Genomic DNA, 16304 nt, shown 5'->3' on the forward strand with positions numbered 1-16304 from the left:
CCAATAGAGAAACGAGGGAGAAAAAAGATATATCGATGATCGACGCTTTGATGATGATAGAATTTTTGTGTCTATGGGTAAGTCCAACAAAGAAAAAAAGGAAGCGATATTAGATAGGTACACATAAAAACCGCCCGTTGGGGATTAGAAATTTTAACTAAACAAATCAGGAATAGTAATTCTTGGTTAATAATTAAGTGACAACTATGTAATTAATTTCAGATGTTACATAATTAAGTAGGTAACCAGTTGACCCATACAGCTCCACAGGATAAATTATTAAAACAACGAATTAATTTTTGATTTCGGATTTCAATCAAACTAAGATTTCAATAACAAATTTATTACCTGTCTAATGTCTACGAACCGTTAAACATTTGTTGTTCCTGAAAATTATTTTTTCATGATGGTTGATATTGGTTTCGTTACTGGTGTTCTATAGCCACCTTATTCTGTGAATATTTTATACGTCTAAAATTATCATATTTTTCGTCTACGAAGTATTAATATTATAATTAAAAACATTTAATGACATGAAAATATTCACTTAAACAAATATTGGATATCTACGGTTATTAGACATCACAAAAATTTTTGATTATGGTATTATTGAATTACTTTGAAAAGGTCTTTTAAATTTAACATGATATAATTTTTAAAAACTACGACAATCAAATATATGAAGTACTAAGTTACCCAAGCTTATGGTAAACTTTTGGTCGATAATCTTTGTGTTCCTGTTTCTAGTTGACATCAAACATACTGGACCGCTTTCATCATCCCATTCTAGCGAATGAAGGCATAGAGTAAAAAAAGAACAAACTTCCGTTGAAATTACGAACGTTTTAGTTCTATTTATTTGGCTCGTACTATAATAAAACATTCTAAATGTAAATAAAAATAATTAAATGGAAGGTAAATCCATTTGTTCATAAAACTGTCTGCCTTATTTATCTTTGTATTTTTTTTTATTATGTATAAGTGATTCACTTGTACAACAGACTTGTAAACTGTTATGGCGTTTGTGTCTCGATGTACACAACGCATATTCGTATCTCTCACATACCGTATAATTTTAAAGTTCAGTTTCGGAAAATAATCGTCGCAAAAATATGCTAGTTCCATAAAAATGAAGTTTTTGTATAAATAAAGAGACAAACAGTGAAAGCGTACCGTTTTTAGGTTATGTTTCCATCTTTTATTGGTATTTCAGTGGAAACGGGAGATCAATTGCATGTTTTTCTCGAAGAAGGTATCCCTAAAGGTGATGTCTGAATGAATTTCTCACGGTTTCTAGATATTCAGTCATGGTGGGAAGTGCCCAGCATCGCGTATTTTTGTTCTTTATTCAGATCTGCATTCAACCTTCTGGATTTTGACATTGAAGTAAGTAGCTAAAGATTAGTTTAGAAAATGGTTGCTCCTTGTTTTAATTAGGGATCGTATTATTGTATGATTTTGTTAATTATTTCAAAGGATCTAGAAGAAGCTCTACTAACAGATGGCACGGAAGAGTCGGCCAGTTCTCTCCTGACTGAATTGATAGTTCGCCTTTTGAATGGATGTTTGGGCAACAATGACATCTCAGCCTTTAATTATCAGGTATATGAAATTCAGATTTAGCCACAGTATGCTATTATATACTGTGTTAGTCAACAGAGCCTGTATCATGTTGGGGTTTTCAGATGTACCTGAGGAGGTTGTTTAGACAAAAATGTCAAGAAAGAGGAAGATACAATCCTTTCAATACTGATATAGACTTCCAGTTCTTACCGCTTCGCACAAAGGTTGAAATATTATATGCCTTGTGTGATTTTCGTCTCGATGGTGAGGATGTTTTTGAGATATTCAAAAACCTTGAAGCAGAAAGCTTGAGAGTTGAACCTCTTGGGTAAGTTATAGCTTGTCACTGTCAATTTTATAATCTTAGTTCAATCCGAAGTAATTTATGGATGTAAACAATAGAAAGGTATGAATGCAAATTTAAAAGTTATATGATTGTATTACAGGTGGGATGATAATTACTCAGCATATTGGTATTTCTATGGCACGAGATTATATAGGGAGGATATTATAAATAAAAAGAAAGGCAAGAACAGAAAGAAAAAGTTTAAGGAAAATAGAAAACGCGGGTGGTTTTATGGTGATGATTGGCTTGATGACGATGACTCTGAGCGTGTGTGGCAAGTGGTTTGTTTCACTCAAGAAGACTGGACCCACCTGACAGAGAAGTTTAGTAAGGCTACCAGCAAAGTTGAAAAAGAATTGTTTCACTCATTGACACAAAACTTTTTACCGGAAATACCAAGGCTTTTTCAAGAGAAGGAACGTCTGCAGAGGAAAAGGTAAGGTATTTTTTATAATAAAACTGAACATAAAAGATAGTGTCACATCAAAAATCAGAATATAATTTTCATTGATTTGGTTAACATTCTCCTGCGTTCAGAACAGCAATATCAGTATTATAGTCAATGATGTTTAATTTTAACCATTCCATCATCATCATTTTATAAAATAAAGTCCCTTTGCTGTGTCTGTCTTTTGAGATAAACTCAAAACGTTCTAAATAGATTGTCATGCAATTTCCACTCAATTCAATTTTTCTAAAGACAGAGCAATTCCTGAGGAAGGTTTTGTTTATGATAACTTTTTAAACCAAGCCAAATGGGAGAGGGCGCTAGGAAAATTTTAATAGCTACTGAATCTATTTAACCTATGATAAGTCTGTATGGATGCTGCAACAATTAAATTGCACTTATCTACATATTGATCATTCTCAAGTTAGCTGTTTAGATCTAATTGTAGCTTATGTTTTAATTAGATGTAATTAATTGGAAGTTGTATAAACATTGTATCTGTTCATTTCTATAATTAGATGTGAATAGATGTAGCATGTGATTGAGAGAGAACTGTTAAGAAACACCACCAATTTCAGAGGCAACTCTTGAACACATAATTTCTGGTTACATTTCGATTACAAGCCTACTGAATATGACCTAATTAATAATACAAATATCACAACAAGTGGTATGGATTAAGTTTACTTCGAACATCATAGACTGAAGATTGTATTGACTTGTTGCTGTGCGGCCTAATGCAAACTTTTGTATGGCTTTCCCTATTGAATTTATAAAACAATATTGAACTTGAGAAAAAGAAAGTGTGAATAATAATCTTAATTATTTCAAAATTATTTTAGTCAAATGTGAAAATATCAGCTAATTCGATTTTAGCGCTTTCTTTAGCAGTTAAATCATTAGATGTAGTGTGTAAGACACATAAAGTATGTGCAAATGAATTTAAAAAAAATCTGTGATTGTTTCTGCTAAGTTAAAATTTTTACTGGTTGTAAAATTGGGCCTAATGTACATAAACAATAGACAAATAGTTTATATGTCGATCGAAGTGATAATTTAAGCTCGCCTTGGTTGCGCTCAATCGCCTTTCAATAATAAATAGCAAGCCTTCGTCGCCCGGACGGAAATAAATCAAGCTAAGACTTGCCATTACAAAAATCGATTTCATTGGCTTCATTAACTCACTGTCTAGCTATTCTGTGCGATCGCTGTTGTGTTCGCCCTTTGCTATTTGTCTTATTTCCCACGTGAATTATCTTCCAAGATTTTTTTCAGGGGTAAAAATAAACTGTTGTCAATTTTTTTTATCTGTGCGTATAAATTTTTTTCCGAGACTATCTAGTACTCCAAAATCTGCAACTGCAGATCTAGAGCTCTCGGGTTCAATTCCCGTATCAGGCAAAGTATTGTTCTTTAATTATTTTTACTGGCAACACAATCTGACTTGGTGTTGTTGTAGGACTCGATTCAAACTGCAATTCAAACTCAATTAAAATTTTATTTACACATAAAATGAGCTTTGCTGAGCGTTAATTTTAAATTATGTCTTGCATCTGCGATATCAAAAAATAATAAAGTCAAATTCTTTGTTAAATTCTAAGTCATAATAAATAACAACAGAAAGACTATCATTATGATTCTTATGGTGGCATAAGCGACATCAGATCATTGAAGTGGGCTCAATACAGTACTAAAATAATTAATATTACTATAAACAAATTGTTGAGAAAAATATAAAAATTGTTGAGTCAAATTATAACAAAAGCGACTTTATTTGTTTGCTGGTGAATGCGTGTTAAACGATTGCAAATAGCTCTGAACGAAATGCGATTTTGTTTCATTTATTTATTTTGTGTCATGTGAATATACTTTTTTAGATTTTAATGCAAAGTATTCATGTTATATTTAAGGTTGTTAGAATTAGCGCCGCGACGAACATCCAGTCGTGTGTTGCAAAAGATAAAACAGAAGGAGGAGGAAACTAAACAGTCCACGCATGACGGCAAAGAAGAGAACGAGAGAAAGGAAACACCAGATATCGCGCGGGAGAACAGAGCCAGGCGGAGGAATCTTCTGAGGTATGCAATCTTGCCTACTTGTTGAACTATTTTATTTATTGCCTCTGTGCAGCGGTTGGTTGTGTATCCGATCGTGACCGAGGGTCCCGGATTCGATTCCCAGCGGGCTTATCAAGTATCTCAGTTGACAGTGAACGTCAAATTGATGATCACGATTCAGTACATTACTGGTTTTACGTAACGTATTAACCACTGTATTCTAAGGGAGAAAACAATGTACAGCATAGTGACTTCCAAATAGCCCCCCAGGTCGGACAGAGTGCTATTGGTCTTTCCTTTTTCACTTTTAATTATTCTCCATAGAAGTGATTAGGAGTTAGGTATATGGACCATGGAGTTAGGTATATGGACCATGGAGTTAGGTATATTACAATGATAGTAATATTGTTAGTGGGGAAGTGCGTGTTTCATACACTTTTGCCTACGCTTTCGGGCATAAATGACGATATATATGACTGTATGTATTGAACACCTGTCCTCCATCAGCTACATCAGTCCCGCCTTGACTTTTCTCTGGCAGGCGGTATTTGATTACCCAATCTTTTGTCCAACAATAATTTCGTCTCAATTTTTCCGGAAGTAACAATTTATTGTTCTTATTCTTCTCCATATTATTTTTACCTTTGGAACAAGTGCTTATTGTTCTATAAGTAAAAAAGTATTTTTTTACGTACGCGTAACTTTGGAAAGTCGTAGGCGGCGATGCCTTGAGTTCAAAGCCTCAACACTTACGTGGGAGGCAAGTACTTAGGCTACTCGGCTACCACCGTACTGATATGTTACCATAATCTGATTACAATTGAGAGTAAATAAGCGCAATTTTTTCTAACATCACGCCTGTTACATACGAAAGTGTAGGGAGATGTGTATAAATGCACCTACATTTCACCATTAGAATTGACCCCTTGTAAAGAGTGAGCTTGTTGCCATAAATCAGGCATGTTCCCCAAATCGGCTACGGTTGAGAATATTCTAATGCTTTTGGAAGACTCGGTAGTTTCTTTACCCGTCTCGGAAACCGAACCCAAGATTTCGTGATTAGTAGTCCGAGTACACTACCGCCCAAGCCATAGAGACCAAAAAAATTATGGTTTAAAAATATTTTTTGTCCAAGATAAAATCATTAAGTACGTACTCTTCAAGTTGTGTCTATCTACGAATAAAATTATCGTTTGGAAGGAATAAGAAGAAAAGTCCCCATAGTTTTACTAATAGATTTATTGTAAACGAAACTCTCCATATAATGGTAAAACTTATGATGAATAAACTGGCCGTAAGTGCAGGTCAAAGAATTCTAAGAGGCAGTCTATTGTTTTTGCTAACAAAGCAAATATCAGATTGCACAAGGCTACCGTTATAGCTAGACCTAGTTATCCTAATTGACATCCCGTGTACAGAGTGACAGTCCATTATAGCATCATTCTTTGTCTTCAATCTATTGAGACTTTATTTTTATCTTAGAAAATGTTAGTATATTTTTATCTACATGTAACCTGCAACCTTTTGATGAAAGAATTGCAATCTCTTGTGATTTTATTATATCGATGGTCGGCCTTTGGTTAAGCGACGCTTCTATCGCAATTGGATTTATTACAATTTTTTCGTTTGGATGAAAGTTTGGTGTCACAATTATTGACGTAAATGTTTTTTTATGAAATATTCGCTATTCCTCGTTGCTACGTCGCTGGGGTTTCTCTCCCAACCATAAAAGTACGTGATTCGTAAATTGACTTCGCGAGACTTGGTAGCTTAATTAATAGATACCTGGAAGCTCAATACAATATTAAGTTAAGATTTATACATTGTTGGCGGTATTAATGACAGTTAAATTAATCAAGCATAAATTATACAGATTAGGAAACTAACTCAAAAATAATCTTTTGTTCCAGGTCAAAATCTGATTCATCTGATTCTTCTGAAGATTCTACGAGTGCAAAAGAGGAGGAGCCGAGGGAAAAGGAGAAAGTAAAAGAAGTAGAAGAGGAAGACGAGGAAGAAGACGAAGAAATGCCTCAAAAAATGACTAAACCATCAAAGAGCCATGAAAAGCGGTCAAAAAACTCGTCAGGTTCTCAAAAAGGCGAACCACCACCAGAACCACTCATAAAAACTGGGCGAAAAACTAACAACTCTCTAGCATCTGCTACTGGCCAAATTGTGATTCCAGACAATGACGAACCTGTCAGCAGCACTCGAAAGAAACTGAAGACATCACAAATGTAATTAATCTTTTCCTAAGTACCTTTATTAGCATATTTTGTTTTGCAAAATATTGTATATAGTATTAGCTTTCTTTATTGTATTACACATAGTTTGTGGGACTTTATTTAACAGTGTTATTATTTCGCAGATTTGGTCAAACAGATGAGGACATTCAGACAGATATGTATAAGGTTCTGAAGCAACTAACAGCTCATGACGATGCTTGGCCTTTCATGGATCCTGTGGAAGAAGAATACGCACCCAATTATTATGCTGTTATTAGGCGACCAATGGATTTACGAAAAATGGAAGAACGCCTTGATACTGGCTACTATACGGACTTCTCAATGTTCAAAGCCGATTTTAAACTTATTGTTAATAATTGTCGCTTGTACAACGGCCAGGATAATGGTATGTTGGATATTTTTTTACAGAATTATGAATAGAAACAAAAATATTTTATCATATAATCTAATATACAAATATTTTTTCAGAGTATACTGTGATGGTAGATAATTTACAAGCAGCTTTTGATAGATTGACTGAAAGATATATACACCGAGTTTCATCATCAGATGAAGAAATAGCTGTAGAATACCAGTTACCGACTCCTTCTAGAAAACATAAACTGAAAAGTAGTGAATCTCCAAGCCATCATCACAAAAGAAAAAAGCGAAAATCTCATTCTGATGCAGGTCTGTACATATATAGTCTAGAAGTCTAGTTATACACTATTTAAAAAAAAAAATACCAAAGTAATTTAAAGATCAATGGTATAATTTTAATAAGTATTAACATGTTTTTGTAGGTGAACCTAAGTCAAGTTCATCGGATGCAGTACCTGAGGAGAAACATGAAGAGGAGGAGGAAGTGGAAGACATGGCTGAACCAGAAACAAAAAAGACTAAAGAATCTCGTAAAAGTAAACAAAAGGGAAAGAAAAAACGTAAAGGGCATCATCGTCATGGTAAACATTCCAAGAATCACAGAAAAGATTCTCACATATCCGAACACTCTGAATCATCAAAATCAAAACATAGCAAAAAACAAAAACACAGTAAGAACAAAGACAAAGAGGGTAAGAAGTCCAAACAGAAGAAAAAGAAAGCCAAGCATCAGGAAGTAGAACCACCAGAAGTTATCAAACGTAGTGTTTCTCAAGAATCTTTGGAAAGTTCAAACAGAAGCAGAAGTGCGAGTCCACTACCATCGATACATACGCCTACACCGTCGCCCACGGAGCTCGACCAAGGTGAGCTGCCAGACCAACTTAACGATCCTGATTTTGTTAAAGACAAATATGACAAAATTAAGGAAAGACGGCGTCATGCTGCTAAGGATGCTTGGGAGTCACTCTTTGATTACAAACAAAAAACTGTTGACAAACAAAAACAAAATCTAAATATTCCTGAAAAAGACAAGAATCAAAAGTTGAGAGAAACTATTGAAAAGCTCAAAGCTAAAAACGAAAAGTATAAAGATAGTTCACTTTTCAATAGTCTATTTTCCGGAAATCAGAGTAATGCAGATAAAATGTCTGAATCTAGCAACACAAATGATTTAACTATAAGAGAAGACTCTGATGATGAACCTTCGGACAGCCAAGCTGTGGCTAAATCAGCTCCTAAAAAGGGTGGTAAGAAGAATTCTACCAAAAATGAATCAGCTTCTGAAGCTCTTGAACAAGCTGTCAAAGATATCAGTAAGTGGCTCGATGACGCTCCTAAAGGATCCAATACGAGTTCACCTTGTGACAGTCCAGCTCAAACCATATCCACTGAAGACCATGAAAATAGCCGCTTAGACGATGATCTTTCACAAGGTGAAAAGCCACATGTTAGAAAAGATTTCTCTCGTAAACGACCTTCCTCACGTGAACCAAAGTTGGTAAAAAGGAGGGAAATTCAAAGAACGATTGATCGACTCCAACCAGGGAAGAGTAAGGGCAATTTATTAACAAATATGGTCAATAAAAATACTGAAAAAGCAGAAGAAACCTCAAGCCTAGGATCACAAAACAAAGCGCGTGATCCCTCAAAACCTGAGGAGTCTAGCCCTAAATTGAGTCTGGGGTCAGTTTTGCCAACAGTTGAGTTTAGTTTGGGTACTGATCATAATTTCACTAATAATGATGAAGGTAAAACTGAAGACCTAAAAGAGTCTTGTAAAACAGCAATAACTGAGAAGAAAGAGGAGAAAGTCGAAGACGTACCGTCGGAGAAGAAAACTGAAGAAGTAGCAGTTCAGGCTAGTAAGAAAGATGCTGAAGTTGAAACTGATCCACAGATACCTACTAAACCAAATCAAGAAAAAGCTACTCCTAACCTAAGTGCTTGGTTTAAGGCATTTGGAGCTCCTAAGACTACTACCTCTACCACAGCTGCTGTCCCTAAAAAGAAAGTTGAAGAAGTTGACGCTGAGACAAAGGTTACAGAAACTGGTAATAGTGAAGCCAAGCCCAGTAGCCCTAAAAATACCGTTAAATATGATTCACCGACAGGGCCGGATACACCTAATCCTGATGGAGGTGACAGTCCTTTACCTAACGTTGGTACAACTCCAAGGCAGAGAAGAACAAGTACTGGCAGTTCAGTCTCGGAGAGATCATCATTCAGTCAAGACCTTGATTCACCGAGGCATCAAATGTCTCATACTTCACCGCTTTTACGATCACCAGCATCGCCACGAACAGAAGATTTCCAAAAGATTACATATCCTATAATAAACGGTACAGTTCGAGCAGGGTTCTACCAGGATACTACATCAATTAAAAGTAGTCCTGAGAAAAGCTGCAGTCCACGGGAAGCGCCGCAGTCCCCGTATTCTCCTTACTCTCAGCACGTATACGCATCAAATAATGTTACAGGGTCAGCCACGCCAAATTATTTCATAGACCACAATAAAAGCCCATTGCCGACGTACACACAAAATCCGCCCCCATACTACGATACCGCAAAAGCTACTGCTGTTAACAAGACCACACGTAACCACGAAGATTACACTTCAATGGCGCCAGAGTCTTATCAACAAACTCAGTACACGGGCCCGTATTCTCCCGCGTATTCACCATACTCACAAACACCAGCTTCCAGTTATTCACAAGCGCAGCATTCTCCACAAACCACAACACCAACTAGTACAGTTTCAACGAACGCTACACCATTAACAGCAGATTCTAAAGCTCAACTATTTCCGGTCAAAAAACGAACTTATAGTGAGCCTGAACACACGCCGTTACCAGCTATCAAAGTTCCAGAAAATAATAAAGATGTTACAGTACCTCCTAAAAATGATTACCCGAAGATGGCGTCGTTGACACATTCATTATCATCGATAACGCCGACATCGGTTGACGATATAGCGTTAGCATTGAGTGAGAAATCGGAAATGACCAAACTAAATAACTTACGCGACAAGACTACTGTCGAGTATGCTACAGAAAACAGAGATAATTTGAAGTATGACAACAGTGAGACTTTACAAAATACCAAGATTAATATTAGTATAGAAAACAAACCAACAGATATGGTCAATATGGGTTATTTGGACCCAGACGGTGCTCGCCGAAGTAGCAATGATCAAATCACCAGTCATTCTCATGAAGTAGATTATTTGCCACGGGAAATACCTAAGTCAAATGCAAACTCACACCATAAAACATACGATGTGGACGCTATTGCGATAAACCTTGGGGCCTTGCAAAAGACTATTGCAAAAACTATAAACCCAACTAACATACCACCAGCTCATAGCCAGGAGAGATTGCACAGTGAAATTAATTTGAACCAAAATCTAGTGCATGCACATCACAACCAGTATGATTCCATATCGGGGGGTCAAAGTATAAGCAACTTTTCCATCAGTGATATAGACTTGGCCAATAAAAAATTGTATGCATGTAATACAACTCCTTCGAGTGCTGCTATTGATTATGGAAACTGGAAAATGACGAGTCAAATACGTAAACCAGATTTATTACCCTCTGACTATTCCACAGCATACAGTGCAAACTCTGCTGAAAAATTGAAAAATGAAATAAATGCAGCTAATACAAGTGCAGTGGCATATAATAAAAATGTACAGCATCAGCAGTATAATTCATTTAATGTTGCAAGACCAACATTACAAAGAGCTCCGGAGATACAACAGAATTTACCAGGTGAATTAAGGATACCTAACCCGAGGGGACTTCTCAAGAGTGATCATATTATGACTACTTCGACTTCACATAATAATAATGACGTCATTTCCAAGAATATTGATACGCATGCAAAATCACAGAAAACTGAAAAACTCATACAAAATCATCCCTTGGTTACATCAAATCCTTACAAGACTCCATACAGTAATCCTGCTGCACTCCCACTTGAGAGTTTGCGTAACTTGCCAAATATACCACAAATGTTAGAACGATATACGAATGATGAGAGATACTTATCGACGTTTGCTAGTAGCGGCTCATCCTTGTATCACGACAAGTCATTTCAAATGGCACAAATGTTTAACAAGAGCATTTCTTCAGATGTTCATCCAGTTAGTACTTCTGCCAGTATATACTCGCAACCTGCGATATCTATGAGTAAAGACAACAGTATTTATAAAACATCCAGTGTACCAACACCACAGTTAGATCCAAAGGCTAAAAATAAACGAAAGCGAACATCAGACGCCACGAAGCAAGCTGCGCAAATCGCTGCTAGCCAAGCCTATCATCAGAGTTCTTGTAATACGGATGTTTTGTCATCTGTAAAGTCGAGTATGATGACAGGGAACGCATTTAATTTTGGTGGCTCAACCAATATGGGTCTAGCTGGTGGATTGTACGATAATGGCAGCTTTTCTATGGACGATTTTCGTAACACTCAGCAACAACACCAACTTATGGCAGCAAATTATATGGTTGCTGCTGTCGCTCACCAGCAACGCAGCAACGTCGATGTGAGTGCAGAGAAGTTGGTTAAACCTGCTCATCAGAATTCAGCTCATACACCAAGTACATTTCCGTTCATTGGCCATACGCAAGTCCGAGCCGGTTATCCGTTTGTGGGCTCAGATCCCACGTCAGAATTGTATCAACAGTATTTACAACGAGAACAGATATTACGTCAAACCGGTGCGCAAATCATGAGTTTATATCCCGGTAGTTATCCGACGAATCTCGGCGTCCGGCAACCATATGATATCAACCGACACTCATGGCTCTGAACACCATCACAAAAGAATAGTTTTATAAGAAGGACCCTTGATAAATAATCATAAATGTGACAATTGTTATAGGAAATTGTAATTTATATTGTTTGTAGAGTTAAAGTAGAATTTTTGTGGAGATATTTTATAATTATTTCTTATTTACCTTACAATTATTATAATGGCAATGTTTATTTTATATCATGACAAGTTTATCTTTGATAGACTATTGATAATATACTTATTTTTATGATAGTATTCACGGCGCCTGTGATCACTGAAGGAGAGACTGCTTCTTACAATGTAAACATACACATAGTTTTAGTTAATAACTATTGGTCTCTTTTGTCTGTTAAATAATTGAGGAGTTGTAAGTCACGTAGCTGCATAGGCGCCGTTTCATCAAGGTATATTATATTACAAAGCCTTGTGCGAAATAGATGCGCTTATTTAGTACACATTTATTGTCCATTCCTTATTATTGCTACATTATTGTGTGGTGATTTTAACATACTAGTGAATGGTGCAATTTGTTCTTTAACGTTATTGTTATTATATTAATGAATTATATTATATTTACCTATTATTAATTAACAAGAAGCAGTCTTATTACAATATCACACAGGTTTTTTTATACTCAAATAAATATTTTAATGTTAACATTATTTAATTATCTTCTTTAATAACAATGCTTATATGCTTCTTTAGCTTTAATTTAATGAACATTATTACCATTTAATAAGGTCACATCAAGTAATATTTGTTATTAAATAAATTTAAATTTTATGTTATACTTAATTTAGATTGTTGTGTAAATATTTCACTATTTTATTTACGATCAACGTTTTTAGTATTATAAGTATTTTCGTTAAGAATTAATTCAGTTAATATTAAAATTCGTGAAGATAGTATTAAGAAATTCATATAAGAATAATTGAAAACAATTCTTCTTGTGTAAAAATAAAAATAAAGATTTTGAAAATAATTGACGTGTTGATCAAGACTACCACCGTATTCTTTATTTTATCCCAATTTAATTTAAAAAGTGGCTTTTCTCTATTACAAAAGGTTCCTGGATCTTCAAATACTAAGGTTTTGATATAGTGACATCGTCCAACATAGCAGCTGTATAGAGAGACTTACATTTCATAATTATTTGGTAGGGGTTAACCACACTTTATCAAAACATCAAAAATCTTAATAAAATGTTAAGTCTACCATGCATAAGAAGAAAGAATGCATGTGTCCATAATCCTTAACAGACATGGCTTTGTAAATAAGTGATGTCCTAGAATTTCAAATTCCCCTGTAAATAAGCGTTTATATCCTGATTTACAAAGATGTGACTCATAGTCAAAGCCAAATGGCACTCCTGGAACACTGTTCTAAACAAGTTTTGTAACAGCCCAATCAAGGACTAAAACCAATATGTGCGGTACAGGTTACTTTTGAGGAAATCTAGTGTTTCTAGTCCTACTTTCACATTCCACCAATAAGCCATTGTCATTGTTTCACATAACATTATTTTAAAATGTTGAAACTATCTTGACTGTATATCATTAGAATGTTACTTACCACTTCCATATAATAAGGCCAGTTTTTCCGCTTTGGGACAAATATTAGTCTAATCTCAATCTATGTCATAGGAACTTACACTAAATGTGTGATACAACTTACTGTCTAAATTAGCAGTCAATCCACTACTAGAAATTTATATTGCCATCTAAAAGTCTCTATCTTGTTTTGTATTAATTGCAGGATATTAGGAATAACATCCCATTGTTTAGAGTAATCTAATCAATCACAACTAATCATCACAGGGGCCGAAACAAGTTCCAAGGTCGAAAATACTGATTTTACTGACCAAAAATTCAAAAATACTGACCAAATACTGACCATTTCAAAACCGTTTTTCGGATGAATAGTGTGAAATAACAAAAAATACAGTCGAATTGAGAAGTCAAAATCCTTTTTTTGAAGTCGGTTAAGAAGCTTATTTTCGGTTATTGGTCTTCACCATCCCCGGATTCCCCATAGTCAACCAGCACCTCGTTTTTATAGTGTTAAAAAGCTTTTTCTACTGTAATTTCTTTAGTAATTGTTATTGTATTACGATGCGCTCATAGCCAGTTGTGCTCACCGGTCGGTAAACGATCTCTCTGGGTTAAGCAACCGTTTGCGCGGTCATACTATAGATGGGTGACCGCATAGTGGTATTTGAACCGAGTGTCTCCGTGCACGGAGGGTACGTAAAAAGTCGGTCCCGGACGTTGTCGATTAAGATAAGACTCATTAAGCCATGTCAAAGGCCTTTCAGTCGGCTTGAACAACTTTGACACTAGATTGACCACTAACCATACAAAAGATAGATAGATTGTATATATTACAAGTGAGTCGTGCGCATTCATGCAAAATTTACATACTGCAATGAACACCAAAAACTCTAAAAAACTTTCCGTCTTACGAATTTTCGATCAGGTCACGTGTCCTGACGCGAGTTTAGAAGTTTTTACCCATCCAAAAAAAAGTGCCGCTAAAGAATTATCACTTTAAAAATACTGATTTCAAAAAAATTTAAAATTTTATTTGCTATTCTATTGAAGTCATGTGATGCTTCAATATATACGCAGATCATCTACATAATAAAGAGCATCCAAAGCAGCCCTCTGATATCATCACTGGGCAAATCGAGAATGTAAGATAGGCCAACAGAAAATAAAAACCAAGAAAAGAAATACTCGGAAAAATACTGACAATACTGACCGATTTTCGAAAAAACTGACTTTTACTGACCAGGTCCGAAAATACTGACTTTTACTGACTTTACTGACCAGTTTCGGCCCCTGTCATCACTGTGCACCAACATCAGTTTCTGTTCTCTTGGCACTATCACTCCAAGTAGGTTGGAATACTGATTCAATGCTTTTCATCCACTAGAAATACTATTGGACCTGCGTGGCTCCTCTTGCATACCTACACATTAGGAAAAATTAAAGTTGACTTTGGTCCACTATTTAATCCTGCTAGACAATGATTTTCTAAAAACATATATTTAGACCCACAAAGTTTCACCTTTTAACTTTGGTAATGAACAAAATGCTATATTAACATTCATCTCCCATTTTAATTCCTTAGAGGATGATGTTCTAAAAACAAGATCTAAATATAAACTTCTATACTTCTAGCTTCAAAAATTAACTCCAATAAAAACTAGCATCCTCTATTTTAGACTCCTAAGGAATGATTTTCAAAGAAACACTTAAACCTTCGAATATTTATGCTTCTAGTTTCAAAAATGTTTGAACTCCTATATAAACTTTCATTTTTTAGATAGATTTACAGTCAGTCGGTCAATCAGCCAGGATGAGTAGTTTGGTATGTAAAGATGACATGACAGATCTATTGGAGTTTGTTTTTAGGAAGGTAAGTTTTCACAACAAACAAAATGTGATAGGTAAGAAGATTTTATTGAGTTAAATATTGATAATGTTTACGAGCAAAATAATCATGTCAGGCGATTGCAAATTATATTTATTAGCAAACAGCGGCACAGCTGAACGAACAAGAGAGGAGTGGAAAGTGAATGCCTGAGGTATTTTCAAACGACATTCTTCTCCTCCATCTTTCATTTTTCTCTTCCCCCGTTTTCTCTTCCCTTGTTGATTCAGACATGAAGAAGAAAGTTAAACGGCATGTACTATAACAACTGCCATTAACCATCAGTTTTGCCTTCAGATTCTTCTTTCTTCTGTTGCACCATCTCTCTGATGTTGTCTTCACTCTCCTTAAGACTCTTCTCTAAATAAGCCTTATTTTTTGTCAGTTCCGAAATGCGTTCCGTAAGATTACTTTCTCGATACGAGAGACTCTCTTTTATCTGCTCCAAATCCGTTAAGAGGAACGTTCTGCCAATGGCTTCGTAAGTTTTTGTGTCAGCTGGTAATAGAAGAAGCTCCCGTCGGGTGACATCAACATGTTGCATAGCCCGCCTCGTCATATCTACTTCCAGATCAATACTCTGAATTTTTTCACTGGTCTCAACCATTTTGACTTGCAATTCCATAAATGCTTTCCGCAATTCTAAATCCAGTGGTTTAGGCATCTTCAGACAATTTATTTTTCGATTTCTTGAAATGTCTTCAATGCAATGGCGAGATGAGGTTAAAATTTTTAATAGAAATGTCAAAATTAGTCAAATTATGTCAAAGCTTGTTTGCTTTGAAAGCTAGTCTTTTGAGTCATATGATTACGCAAGTGTGAGTGAATCTTGGTGTATCTGTCTACACCGCCTACATAAACCTAAGAACAATCTAGTAATAATTATAATATGAATAGGCAAGGAATACCGTGCGAATAGGGATGAGAGTTAAACATAGAATTAGAATAATGTTATTCTATGTTCTACTCAGTCACTCATAAGTCGTAGTGAGAAACAAATTTGATATATTATTTAAATAATATATATAGGTACTTAGATGCC

The 16304-nt window shown here is 35.4% G+C and overlaps 2 protein-coding genes across 4 annotated transcripts; one reads left to right on the plus strand and one right to left on the minus strand.

Moving 5' to 3' along the window:
* The first annotated feature begins 796 nt into the window (after positions 1-796).
* Positions 797-12811, plus strand: dikar (CECR2 histone acetyl-lysine reader dikar). Of its 3 annotated transcripts, none has more exons than XM_076134332.1 (10): positions 797-915; positions 1214-1386; positions 1477-1602; positions 1686-1891; positions 2010-2345; positions 4268-4435; positions 6325-6654; positions 6786-7048; positions 7132-7332; positions 7446-12811. In XM_076134332.1, exons 2-10 carry the CDS (start codon positions 1276-1278, stop codon positions 11840-11842), a joined length of 6138 nt encoding a protein of 2045 aa, XP_075990447.1. In that variant the 5' UTR covers positions 797-915; positions 1214-1275; the 3' UTR covers positions 11843-12811. The 3 variants fall into 3 exon arrangements, with proteins under 3 accessions (XP_075990447.1, XP_075990448.1, XP_075990446.1); XM_076134333.1 differs by having other exon boundaries at positions 802-915; positions 1298-1386; XM_076134331.1 differs by lacking the exon at positions 797-915 and having other exon boundaries at positions 997-1386.
* A 2461-nt stretch (positions 12812-15272) lies between these two features.
* Positions 15273-16005, minus strand: Pfdn1 (prefoldin subunit 1). Its single transcript, XM_076135046.1, has one exon. The coding sequence runs from the start codon at positions 15924-15926 to the stop codon at positions 15537-15539; it is 390 nt and encodes a 129-aa protein (XP_075991161.1). The 5' UTR covers positions 15927-16005; the 3' UTR covers positions 15273-15536.
* Positions 16006-16304: the final 299 nt, after the last annotated feature.

Source organism: Anticarsia gemmatalis, chromosome Z, assembly GCF_050436995.1.
Source record: "Anticarsia gemmatalis isolate Benzon Research Colony breed Stoneville strain chromosome Z, ilAntGemm2 primary, whole genome shotgun sequence".
Lineage (NCBI taxonomy): Eukaryota > Metazoa > Arthropoda > Insecta > Lepidoptera > Erebidae > Anticarsia > Anticarsia gemmatalis.

Excerpts from the sequence above, each read along its gene's own strand:
- dikar (XM_076134332.1), top strand. The coding sequence starts at position 1,276 with ATGAATTTCTCACGGTTTCTAGATATTCAGTCATGGTGGGAAGTGCCC. Across the intron at positions 1,603-1,685 it reads TCTCAGCCTTTAATTATCAG|ATGTACCTGAGGAGGTTGTT; the intron begins GTATATGAAATT and ends TGGGGTTTTCAG. Across the intron at positions 1,892-2,009 it reads TTGAGAGTTGAACCTCTTGG|GTGGGATGATAATTACTCAG; the intron begins GTAAGTTATAGC and ends ATTGTATTACAG.
- Pfdn1 (XM_076135046.1), bottom strand. The coding sequence starts at position 15,926 with ATGCCTAAACCACTGGATTTAGAATTGCGGAAAGCATTTATGGAATTG.